At 34.1% G+C, this 13,196-nt stretch overlaps 1 protein-coding gene across 2 annotated transcripts in view; it reads left to right on the top strand.

Annotated features, from left to right (window-relative positions):
- The window catches only part of NCAPG (non-SMC condensin I complex, subunit G), a 33,716-nt gene extending 23,198 nt beyond the window's left edge, over nucleotides 1–10,518 (top strand). For both annotated transcript variants that reach the window (XM_011969480.1, XM_011969479.1), the window contains exons 14-21: nucleotides 675–899; nucleotides 3,579–3,760; nucleotides 4,071–4,245; nucleotides 6,114–6,275; nucleotides 6,512–6,650; nucleotides 7,042–7,128; nucleotides 8,768–8,837; nucleotides 9,744–10,518. In XM_011969480.1, the coding sequence (XP_011824870.1) occupies nucleotides 675–899; nucleotides 3,579–3,760; nucleotides 4,071–4,245; nucleotides 6,114–6,275; nucleotides 6,512–6,650; nucleotides 7,042–7,128; nucleotides 8,768–8,837; nucleotides 9,744–9,867 (1,164 nt within the window). In that variant the 3' untranslated portion in view covers nucleotides 9,868–10,518. The remainder of the gene's footprint in view (nucleotides 1–674; nucleotides 900–3,578; nucleotides 3,761–4,070; nucleotides 4,246–6,113; nucleotides 6,276–6,511; nucleotides 6,651–7,041; nucleotides 7,129–8,767; nucleotides 8,838–9,743) is intronic.
- Nucleotides 10,519–13,196: the final 2,678 nt, after the last annotated feature.

Genomic DNA, 13,196 nt, shown 5'->3' with positions numbered 1-13,196 from the left:
TATATATATATTTATCATATAAATACTGAGCTCTGTATTTTTTTCATGGCTTTGAAATTTGGTGGGCATTTTTAAACTTAAGGTAGACTCACACAAAGTGCTGTGTTTCGTGGTTTACCTCTTTTCATAAAGGAGTCCAGTTGAAAACTGAATTTACTATCAATGAATTCTAAATTCATTGAGCTAATGAGAGAAAAATGAAACTTGATAACCTGGAAGAATACTGTTCTAATGAATGCCTTTCATTGCTTAGAATATAATGTTTTTCTCTTGACAGATGGGCTAGAACACTTTCAACATAATTGAACAGTTTTTCTGGATCTTAAAAAAATAAAATCATAGTTGAGGACATTGTTGATTCTTTTTTAAATAAAAGGAACAAATAATATAATTCAGCCTGACTCCAATTCCAGAAATTTTTATTGACTGTGAAGATTGACTTTTTCTTAAAGTATATAGCTCTCAAATGTTACGGTTCAAATAAGTAAAAATAATGTGTTTTTTTTTTTAATTGAAATTTTAACTGTATTTTTGAAAAGTGATGTTTTTTTTAGACTTGACACTGTCATTGAAATTTGACTAAGAAAAAAATAAGATACATATTAATTTTATGTAAACAGAATTAAAACGCTTTACTGAATTTACTTTTTTTGGTGGGGAATATCTTGATTTAGGTTTTGCAAATTGATGATGTCACAATAAAAATAAGTGCTTTAAAGGCAATCTTTGACCAACTGATGATGTTTGGGATTGAACCATTTAAAACTAAAAAAATCAAAACACTTCATTGTGAAGGTACAGAAATAAACAGTGATGATGAGCAAGAATCAAAAGAAGTTGAAGAGACTGCTACAGCTAAGAATGTTCTGAAACTCCTGTCTGATTTCTTAGATAGTGAGGTAAGAAATAATCCAGTCCTGTGATTATGAAATGTCATTTTCAGCATGTATTTGTTTATTTTTAAAAAAAGTTTATTATACTTTAAGTCCTGTGATACATGTGCAGAACATGCAGATTTGTTACATAGGTATACATGTGCCATGGTGGTTTGCTGCACCCATCAGCCCATCTACATTCGGTATTTCTCCTAGTGCTATCCCTCCCCTAACCCCCTATCCCCTGACAGGTCCCAGTGTATGATGTTCCCCTCCCCTGTGCTCTTTATATCTTATTTTTCCTACTGGATTTTAAATTTGGATAGACATTTTTTATTTTACTTTTTTAATATCTTAATTAAATCCTAACTTTTACTATCATACCTGATTTCTCACTATCAAATTGTATGTGCAAAGAAATGAAGTATAAACAAAAATGAAGTGATTATTAATTATTAGTGGGGGTTGTTATTTTTTATTTCTTTACATTGTATTTGTGATATAGAGACTTCTAAGATTTATCCCCAAGAGTTTTAAGAAATAGTTTAGAATAATTTTATATTGGGTGGATAGAAGATGTAAGATAGGGTATGGGATTAGATCGCTTTTAAGTACTCTTGAATTACTATTTTTATAGCACACATGTAAACCAACTGATTAAAAATTTTTTATACTGATTGTAGTTTTTCATTGAGGTGGAAGTGATATAACAAAACTTAACAATTTTTTTTTTTTTTGAGATAGAACCTTGCTCTGTCATCAGGCTGGAGTGCAGTGGTGTGATCATAGTTCACTGCCCCCTCACTTGCTGGGTTCAAGCAATCCTCCTGAATAGCTGGAACTATAGGCATGTGCCACCATGCCCGCTGATTTTTAAATTTTTTGTAGAGACAGGGTCTCGCTCTGTTGCCCAGGCTGGTCTTGAACTCCTGGCCTCAAGCAATCCTCCTGCCTTAGCCTCCCAGAGTGCTGGGATTGCAAGTGTGAGCCCTCGTGCCTGGCCCAAACTAACACTGTTAATGTGAACAATTCATTGGCATTTAGTACATTCAAAATGAAAGGCAACTACCACCTCTATCATCTAATTTAAAACCTTTTAATCATCCCAAAATGAATACTCATTAAGCAGTTGCTCCTCATTCCCACTTCTGCCAGCCCTGACAGCAACCAATCCGCAGTCTGTTTCTATGGATTTAACTATTCTGGATATTTTGTATAAATGGAATCACACAATGCGTGACCTCTGTTTGGCTTTTTAAACTTAGCATAACATTTTCGAGATTCATCCACATGGTATCTTGCTTGTATCAGTACTTCATTCCTTTTTGTAGCTGAATACTCCATTTTATGTATATATGGTGATTTGTTTATACTTTCATCCATTGAAGGACAGTTGGGATGTTTCTGCCTTTTGGCTATTGTGAATAGTGCTGCTTACTATGAATATGGCGTGTATGTGTATTTATTCGAGTACCTGTTTCAATTTCTTTTGGGTATCTGTATACCTAGGAATTGGGTTGCCGAGTCATTTAACTTTTGGAGAACTTGGCAAAGTTGTTTTCCACAGTGACTGGACCATTTTAAATTTCCACCTGCAGTGTAGAAGGTTTGCCATTTCTCCATATCCTTGACACTTAGGTTCCATTTTTAAAAAATTATAGCTATCCTAGTATATATGAAGTGCTACTTCATTGTGGTTTTGATTTGCATTTCCTTAATGACTAGTGTTGTTGAGTATCTTTTCATCTGCCTCTTGGCCATTTGTGTATTTTGTTTGGATAAATGTCTGTTCAAGTCCTTTGCCCATTTTTAATTTGGGTTGGTTGTCTTTATAGAGTTCTTTATGTAGTTTGGGTGGTAGATTTTTATCAGGTATAATTTGTAAGTTTTATTCTATAGGTTGTCTTTTTACTTTCTTGTTAATATACTTAGATGTATTAAACATTTTTAATTTTGGAGATACACTCATTTTTTTCTTTCGTTGCTTCTGCTTTTGGTGTCCTATCTAAGAATCCATTCTAAGTCCAAGTCATGAAGATTTATCCCTGTTTTCTTTTGAGAATTTTCTGGCTTTAGCTTTTATATTTAGGCTGTTGATGCGTTTTCAGTTAATATTTGTATATGGTCTAAGGTCCAGCTTCATTGTTTTGCCTGTGTACATCCAGTTTTCTTTTCCTTTGTCTTCTCTAGACTTGTTTTGTTTACTCTTTCTACGAATGCCTTCTGCTTCAACATCTTCTGTTCACAGTCCATCCATTATTCAGACAAATTGCCACAGTCCATCCATTATTCAGACAAATTGCCACTCCTACCTATGGAGCTTTTGCTTATAGATAGGCACCACCCTCTAATATCAGGGGCCAGGGTTTTCTATGTCTTAGAAATGCTAAGCATTTAAATATATGTTTTGCTTTTTATTTTCCAACAGTTTTAAAAGGCCTTTGGTTCTTCTAAAAATTTTTAAGATAATTGAATTTTTCATGGCTAGACTAAGCATTTATCTAGTCTCCTAGTCTTTTAGATTTGTCTAACATTGTTAGTCTAGCTGTGAAGAAACAGTCTCTTTATGTGCCTTTAAAGAATTGGTAATAACTTGAATGGTTTTTGGATGGTTCATGTAAAAATACTGTAGGACAGGCTACATTGAGAAGCTTAAAAAGGAGATACAAATAAATTTCTTCTAATGAATGTCATCTTTGTTAGGTATCTGAACTTAGGACTGGAGCTGCGGAAGGACTAGCCAAGTTGATGTTCTCTGGGCTTTTGGTCAGCAGCAGGATTCTTTCTCGTCTTATTTTGTTGTGGTACAATCCTGTGACTGAAGAGGATGTTCGACTTCGACATTGCCTCGGCGTGTTCTTCCCCATTTTTGCTTATGCAAGCAGGTATTGAGTCATACTGATAAATCAAAAATCTGACTTGACATCAAATTCAGGTCCCCCATGAATTATATCTATAATATTTTGTTGTTGATACTTTTTCTATCTTTAGTAGATAAATGATAAAATGACAAGAATGATACAGATTTTATCTGTCTGAATTTTTGGCTCTTTCCTAGATGAAAATGCACTTTATCTTGATGAGTGAATTTCATATATAGTAGTTTTGAATTTCATACATAATAGTTTTTGGAGTCATGCTTTTCTCTCATCAAATAATGTTCTGTCAACATACTTTGAATTTGTTTCTCAACAGGACTAATCAGGAATGCTTTGAAGAAGCTTTTCTTCCAACCCTGCAAACACTGGCCAATGCCCCTGCATCTTCTCCTTTAGCTGAAATTGATATCACAAATGTTGCTGAGTTACTTGTAGATTTGACAAGACCAAGTGGATTAAATCCTCAGACCAAGACTTCCCAAGATTATCAGGTGAGTGATTTTAGTAACTGCACGCAGATCACTGTTTTGGTAAAATAATCTCTCTCAAAGATCCCTTGAAATACTGAGAACTGCATTTTGGTCTTTAGACTTCTCTCTCAAGCATTTACCACAAAGCATGAAAAAACAAGACCTTGGGAAATGTGGAGAAATCATACAAAAACAGAAGTAATCAATGCTAACATTTTTGCTACTGAAAAGAAATTACTAAAAATTTACCACCCACACCATGCCCACTTAGTACTGACTGTTAATCTGAAATAATAACCTATGTTATCTAGGACTCACTGAGTCTTCAAATGTTGGCTTACCTGCTATGCTTCTGGCACAAAGAAGGAGAATTCAAAGACTAGAATTCACTTCAAATTTTTTTGGCTTTTAATTCAAAGAAGATAAACCAACTGCACACTGACTCACAGACTGAACTTAAGCTGGGTTGTTTTAATCCTTTAATGGCATTTGGTCAAACTTGTTACTACTTTTGAAATTTAATGTATTAGTGATTTCAGATGCTAACAGATTAAGTTGAAAGTGTTACTCTATTTGATATTTAGTGATAGGCTACTTTGTTCAAGTCATATGTCTTATATTATTGGTAAGATAAGATTACAAAGGATATTAGGCAGAATTAGGTAAGGGTCAGTAATAGAGCTATTAAGCACTTTACGACTTGAGACAAAGGCAAGAGTCATGTGGTAGGAATGATGAGTACAGCGTTAGTTTTAAAACTCATTGACCAAAATTCAGTTAGGCCTTGTTGGTATTTGGGGAGTGGTTTGGGTAGAGGAAGGATGTTTTAGTAAAGGTGATATATGTAGATGGTTATGCAAATGTTGGGGAACTGTAGAAAGATGACTTTGGCTAAGGATCCTGAATAGGACTGTTAGGGCAGAACATTGGGGGTAGATTATAGATTGCTTTAAAGGTCAATGTAGGGAATTTGGAGTTGGCCTTATTTGCAGTGGGTGATTATGCAGGGCTTATGATGAGAATGGGTTAATGTCATGAAAACCACTTAGAAAGATTAATTTGGTGGTCAGTGATGGTTATATGAGATGAACTGGTGAGCGGAAAGAAAATAATATTAAGAAAGCAGTTGAAAAATCTGTATAATTCGCTTGTAGAAAAAGTACTAGAAAGTAATAGTAGAAAGTAGAAAGAATAGAAATTGACCTAATAAAGAACTATGGGTACAAGAATCTAAAAGAAAGAGCTTGAGAGGCAAGGGAGATGGAGGAGTCCAGGCAAACTCTTAAGTATGTGTAACAGCAGACTTCAAAGGAGCTGTTGCCATAGTGTAATTGGGGAGTACTCTCGTGATCAGCATCCTGGAAGATTGAGGAAGGTAGACTGGGGCATGGCACTAAGTTCAACTACTGCTATGCAAGCAGAGACCCCAGCCAATCCCATAGGGAGTTCCAGAACTGGGATGTTCCTTTGAGTTGTCCAGAATGGAGGCAAGCTGAGACATTGTACCTGTGCATTGGCCAGTCATTGGATTTGGACAAATCTTTGGGAGAAGAGGTATGATCTTGGACAAGGCCCACCAAAGTCCACCTTCGTCAGCCTGGATCAGTACTGCATCTGGGAACTTTTACCCTCCAAAACATGCTGCAACTGAGGATGAGTGCTTCTTTCCTAAAGGGAGTGGAACTGGGCCCTATATTACAGCATCCACTACAAGAAGTCAAGAAGGGGAGCTGATTTTGGGGGTAGAGGGGATGTTAAATTTGGTTTTAGACATTTTATATTTGGGATTATGACAAGACAATTAGTTGGAAATATTTGTTAGATGTGTAAGACTATATAATAATCATAATCATTTTCATTTTACAGAGAATTTTCTCTTAATTTTTTAGGCCTTAACAGTACATGACAATTTGGCTATGAAAATTTGCAATGAGATCTTAACAAGTCCATGCTCACCAGAAATTCGAGTCTATACAAAAGCCTTGAGTTCTTTAGAACTCAGTAGCCATCTTGCAAAAGATCTTCTGGTTCTATTGAATGAGATTCTGGAGGTAAAGTAGTTTCTAATTACTCTGAATTAGTTTGTGTTTATATTTATACATGTAGAATTTACATGGTTGTATTAGATTATACATATGTTAGCATATTGCGACTTATTTGAAATATTTGCTTCATAAATTTCATATACTTTAGTGTTTTTAAACAACTTGATATGTATTGGTACTATTTTCAAAGAAGATTAGGGAATGTGGTGTTTACAAAATATTAATAATGTTTTCTTTTATAGCAAGTAAAAGATAGGACATGTCTGAGAGCTTTGGAGAAAATCAAGATTCAGTTAGAAAAAGGAAATAAAGAATTTGGTGACCAAGCTGAAGCAGCACAGGATGCCAGCTTGACTACAACTGCTTTTCAAAACGAAGATGGTAATGACATACTGACCAGAATATTTATAAGATTCTGTGTTTTTCATCTTTACTGAGACATATTTTTTTCTACTCTAACATGTTTGGTTGGACATCAGAAATGAATGAAAATTTTTTTCTAATTAATCCTCTTGGGAAACAGCATTACTGATAAATGTTTATTCTACTTTTCAAGTGTTTTTTGACATGCATTTCTCAACATATGACCATCTTTTTAGGAGTTTTGATTCTTTTCCAACATTCAAATTTTCGAAAGGGTGATTTATAACTTTTCACTAGCTGTTAGAAGGACTTTGTCATTTCAGTTTCATAAAAACTGGACTTAAAAAGACAATTTAAAATATTTCATGAGGCTATCTTATTTATATTGTTGTATTATTCCCTTTAATAGAAAAGAATAAAGAAGTATATATGACTCCTCTCAGAGGTGTAAAAGCAACCCAAGCATCAAAATCTACTCAGCTAAAGACTAACAGAGGTAGTGTATGGATTGACCATCTTTATGATAAAAGTTTTATATTTTATCTTCCAATGAAAAATACTTGTTTTGCAAGTTTTCTTATCTTTGTTTCTTTAGGGATAAAGATTTTTTTTAAATGTCTTTGGTATCCTTTCTTTTTAATTCTTTCAGTGGATGTCAGTTTTTGCCTTGTGTCTAAAGACTATAAAATCAGTGTTGCTCTAGGTGCTTTTGATTGAAAGAAGTATGCTGCAAAACATCATATTACAAAAGATAATTTGGGTTAAATTAATATTTGGTTAAATGATGGTTTTATATTAGTTATTTGTGTTCTGTCCTTCATATAACTAAGCATTTTTTAAAAATCCCTGTAGTATTTTTTCTGGGCTTTGTTTTCCTTCTCTTCCCATCTTATTTCATATTTTCCCAACTTATTTCCCAAGGGCTATCCAACAATAGGGGATCTGCTGGCACAGTAAATGCTGACTACTAGGGGATCACTTGGAAAAAAATCTGAAATTCAAGATCTTTTTATTGTTTTATTATTTCCTCATTACAAAAGCAATGCATGCTTATTACAGAAGAATCAGAAAGTACATCCAGGCAAACTACTATAAGGAACACTAATAATCCCACCCATGAGCCAACCTTGATTTTAACTTTAGAAATCTATTTTTTAAGGCCCTTTTCGATGCAGATTTAATTTTTTCTAAAATGGAGTCTGGAATATTGTTTTGTAACCAGTAAATTATTTAAATACCGATTGCTGGCTATTGTTCCAAATTAGTCCCATATTGTTGGATGTTTTCTTGGGGATAAATCCATTGGTAAAAGCAGGTAAGGAGTAGAAAAAAGTGCCACATGAATGAAGTAGAGTATATAATTTTCAAACAGACTGTCACATTGAACAGTTTGGTTTTGATCAGATTTTTTTTTGTGGTATATCACACCATGAGAACACCATCCTTTTTAATACACCAAACTTCATGTATTCATACTGTTTTATTTCTTATAAATGAGAAACATCACAAGCCAAACTTTGTCTTACTCCTTGACCTTGTAAATTTCTAGTAAGTAGAATCTTAAAATCCCTAGTATATAAAGGTTCTGGTTTTCACACTGAAATATATTTTAGAACACATATTTGAATTGGTCATGTATATGTTATTTTACAAGAAGCCATTATTACCTTACTGATTAATGTTCTATTTATCACCTTCCAAGAAAAAAAAAAGTTCTGTTTCTTTAGCACCTGTTTATGCACCTAACCTACCTTTCTAACCCTTAATTTTCATGAGTCTCTCCACAGACTTTGTGCTATAGCAATAATATAGGTACTTCATTATAACACATTTTTCATATACTCTGTCCTCAAATACATTGAACTAAAATTTGCCTTCTTTTAACTTGCTTGAAATTTCCTTATTTTCCCTTACTCATTATTAGTGCTTACAAAATAAATTAAGTTTTAATCTTGCTTGGGTTCCTTTTTCTGTGGTAGTGGTAACTAGTACCAAGATGGCTAGAATAAGTAGGAGATACATGTGTTGAAAGGATTGTTGTGTTGAAAACAAAGGATGTAGTTAGCCTAGAAACTAGATTAAAAACAATAAGCAACTGATAATAAATTCTGATAATGAATTATACTATCTTCAAGGACAGAGAAAAGTGACAGTTTCAGCTAGGACGAACAGGAGGCGTCAGACTGCTGAGGCCGACTCTGAAAGGTATGCCATGCATGTCTAGAATATATAGAGGCCTATCTTCTTCTAGAAGTAGAAAAAAACTATAATTTTCTTGTGAATGAGAGAAAATACTATAACAAGATAGTGAAAACTATAAATGGCTGTCTTGGGTATATAGTCTAAAATTCCATTATCAAGAGCATTTGACTTCTTACGGCATGTTTGCTTTTGCCAATTAGTTGGCATGGTCTTTAGTGCTATCTTTAATATGTTGTTTCAATTTCTAATTACATGATGTGACTCCTCTTTGATCTTCAGTTAGCAACTCTTGATTTTGATAATATTTGGGTTCTCTACACTTAATGATAGAATAATTCTGTCTATAATTTGGGTATATTGTGTAGTAGAGTGTTTATTTTTGGCTTCTTGTCAATGAAGCCACTGTTAGAGCTGAAAGTTGATAGCTGTCTTGTATTCATTGGCAAAATTGTATTGTGTGTATTTTCAGTACATAGTTTCACACTATCTTGATTAAATTTAATCAAGAGGGGGAACTTATTTTTTACTGTGTTTTCGGAATTTATTGCTTAAATCAAGAGAATTTATTTTTTTTCTCACTTCTTGAGTTTCAAAGAAATCTTTTTTGGACAGTTATGGTCCTTGTTTAATTACAAGCTTCATTACAAGTCTGTGGCTTTTTTCCTGTATAACACCAGGTTCCATTATAGTATATAAAATCATTAGCTAGGTTTTCCATGATTCACTTTGCTGGATAGCCAAGTCAGTGTTTTTTGACATTGTTTGATTTTAGTTTTAAGCTAAGTCAATGGAATCAGGCTATCAATTACACACTGATAGAATGTGAGTCAGAAACAAAAAAGTTTTATTTATAAATAAACTGGTTTTAAAGCTTGTATCTAAATTCGTGTATTTTCAACATCTATTTAGTGATCATGAAGTTCCAGAACCAGAATCAGAAATGAAGATGAGACTACCAAGACGAGCCAAAACAGCAGCACTAGAAAAAAGTAAACTTAATTTTGCACAATTTCTCAATGAAGATGTAAGTTAGGAAAGACGATGGAGGTGGAATCCTTTAAGATTATGTCCAGTTATTTGCTTTAATAAAGTTACCCTTGTCAAAATCAGAACAAACCTGACGTCTTTCTGAAGATTTTCTGCTGTGCGCTTCCACGTTACTTTGGCCTGTATTAAAGCATTAGGACAGCGTCAGTTATTATAGTCCAGAAAAAATCTGCATCACACAGATTTATCAGAATTTGAGGTGGGCCTAGGAATCTCGTTTTTAAATAGTCTCTCCAGGTGATTCTTATGAACTCTTTATGTTTAAAATCATGTCATTATGGAAACTTTCAACTGTGACTAGCTAGTAGCTTGCATTTGAGAAGCTTATGACTTAGATGGGCAGAATCAACAAAGATGAAACCGCCTGAGGACATATTTAACAAGTAACATGTCAAGGGAAAATGAAGGAAGTACCACAAACTGGCTAGGAGGAGCTTACCACCAGTGAGGAAGACCAGTATAACGTTCAACAGTTATTTTGACAATCTTATTTTGTGATTCCTACAGTGAAAACATTTTTGATGATGCTGTCTGCCTGGGAAATCTCTCTTCCTAAAGTATTTGCATATGGGAATCCTTGTTTGTGAATGTTTCCTGGGTTAGGGAGGTGTCAACATAAATGTATATTAACCATGAAGCTGCTTTCTACATTTTTGGCATAATAAAATAATATTTACTGTGGATAATAATTCTAGTGGGAAAATAATGTGATAGGAAGTTCTCTTTATATATGCTACCAATTTATGAGTACTATGTCAATTTCATTTCTTGTCTTTTGAAATTGACACTTGACCTGACTTATGAAACTTGTACTGTATGAAACTGGTCCTCTTTTCTGTAATACCCAACAAAACACCTTTTCTCTTTATTATTCAGAAATGTCCTAACATGGATCTGTTTAAATAATTGTGCTTTTTTAGGCTTATTTACTAGAGGCCATTTACTTAAAGTGAAATTTTAAGATGGAGCTAAAGTAATATCACTGGTTTTTAGAACCAAATTGCTACACATTTGTGCCTCATAGAACTTATAAAAGGAGTCAAAGTTACAAAGCAAGATAGTTATTAAGCAAAAGGAAAAATGGTAATGATAGAAAGTCAGTTAAAAATAGATGATTGTTCTTCATTCTGTTTGTTGGCTCTGTGTTCTCCTGTGCTTCAAATTCCTTATGCATTGTTATTTTAAAGGTAATTTCCAGGAGGTTGGGAGAAGGACTGAAAAGGTACATTAAGTGTGCTGTAAGGAAAAGTCTTAGAAACATAATAAACTAAAATCCCATTCACACATGGCCAGGCTATCCAAAAAGAAAGAAGCCATGTTCTCATGCGGTTCACCATACCAAAGTTTGCTTTCTGTGGCATGGGAAAAACAAATTTAAGCACCAAACCTTTAGTATTCTGAGTATTCAGTTTTTAGACACAGTCATGTAGCCATTGCTGAAACTGTGCTTTGCACTATTACAGTTAAAGGTAGGGAATGTCCTTTTGAAAGTCATCCCTTTAAAATAATAAAAGGCTAAGGTACAATAAAACAGATGTAAATCCATTTACCATTTTTTCATTCAAAACTGGTAACTTACAGAAACCACATAGTATTCTTCTCTACCAAGAGGCACAGATTTGCTAAACAGTAAACATGCAATTGTGCCATTGCTCTTAAAGCCCACAGACTTACAGGTTTAAAATACAGAGAAAGAACTGATCAGCTCACATTCTCCTGTGAACAGAAACATGCTACTTGACAAAAAGCTATGGTCAACTTGTTTTCTTCTGTACATATATAACTTTGAAGGAGATTTACTTCTAAGAGATACCTTTGCCTTTTCTTTCACCAATGTGCTTCGAGGTAGTTGGTGTCCACCTGTTTCCTGTTTGACAACTGCTCATGGGCCAGGTCATCACAAATCTTTACAATACTAGCTCTATAAATCACAATGTGTTATATATTAAAACTTTGTGCACAGAAATAAAACTGGGGACAATTACGTATTTAAACTTAGGGCATAAAAAATTCACATAATACCATTAAAAAGAGAAACATCGAAATCTGTTTATACTACAAAATTCCACAATGATCTGATGTAAAACATGTAAAAAACATACAAAGAATATAATCAAAATGATTAATGCTAATGATTTAATATAAAGACAAATCACAGGACTAGAAATACTTCAAGATCAATTGATAAATGCTTATTGTTCACAAGGAATATTGACATACAAAATAAAGATAGTGCAAGAAGAACTGCAATCTATTTCTCTTCACTTTTGAGATTTTGGTTATGAACTGTACAGCTCGCTAGAGATGCTGTTGTCAAATTCAGATTCCATTCAATGGGACGATTAAGGCACATCTTAACGGGGCTCAAAGGGCAACTTGCTGTATTCCCATCAGACACATTCAGTTTCTCATCAGTTTTCATTTGTAGCATGCTGGAAGAAAAAGTGTAAGGCATTTTAGTTTTACTTTAATTTCCAAGTAATTATCAACCTTGCAAAAGAACATGTAGTTGTTCTGTTTGGACCTCTAAACTTCAGCATACATAAAGCATTTATCCTGAAAATACAACAGTTTTCTCTCCCACCTACTTATTGAACTAAATACAATGAATAATGCCATGTAAACTGTAACTTGAGAAGTCACATATGACTGAAAAGTAACACTGCATATATGGATTACATCAGTATACATCAGAAAAGATATTATTTAACCTTGTTAGCCTGGCAGGATTTAACCCTTTTAACTTGCCCTTTTGTGGATCAGGATGAGAGCCACCTTGAGGAAAAAAAGGGATCAACATTTGTTGCCTGTTCTAGCCACCTTCACATGTATTGTCTCATTTGAATTTCGCAAAAGCCAGGTAAGGTTGGTATGCTTATCCTCACAGTAAACAATAAAATCAAGACTCCTCAGAGTTAAGTACAAATATGCCTGAGGTCATACAGTCACCTGCCTGGAACTGGAATACAGCCCTTTCTCTTTTCCTTATGCTTGTCTACTAGCTCTCTCATGAGGCTGGAAAATCATCAGGAATTACACTTACGGCCAGCTCATCAGAGGAGCATGCGGCATCCACAGGATACTGATTCTGGTTGTCTATTTCAAATAATTTTTTACATTAATGGGAAAGTTGGCTTATTTGGATTTATATTAGGTTGGTCAGATCTCTTCAACATTATTCTTTAATGTTCTGAACTGGTGTCTTATTCCATAAGTTCATGAGGACAGTTCCGTCTGTTCCTAAATTTTCCCACGTAGGGAACCTTCCTTACCACTCTGCTTAACCAAACCTTTACTCATGCCTAATCCAGTCTC

The sequence above is a fragment of the Mandrillus leucophaeus genome, unplaced genomic scaffold, assembly GCF_000951045.1.
Source record: "Mandrillus leucophaeus isolate KB7577 unplaced genomic scaffold, Mleu.le_1.0 Scaffold894, whole genome shotgun sequence".
NCBI classification, from domain to species: Eukaryota; Metazoa; Chordata; class Mammalia; order Primates; family Cercopithecidae; genus Mandrillus; species Mandrillus leucophaeus.
The sequence above is the reverse complement of the archived record's forward strand: the minus strand, read 5'-3'. Positions and strand labels throughout refer to the sequence as shown.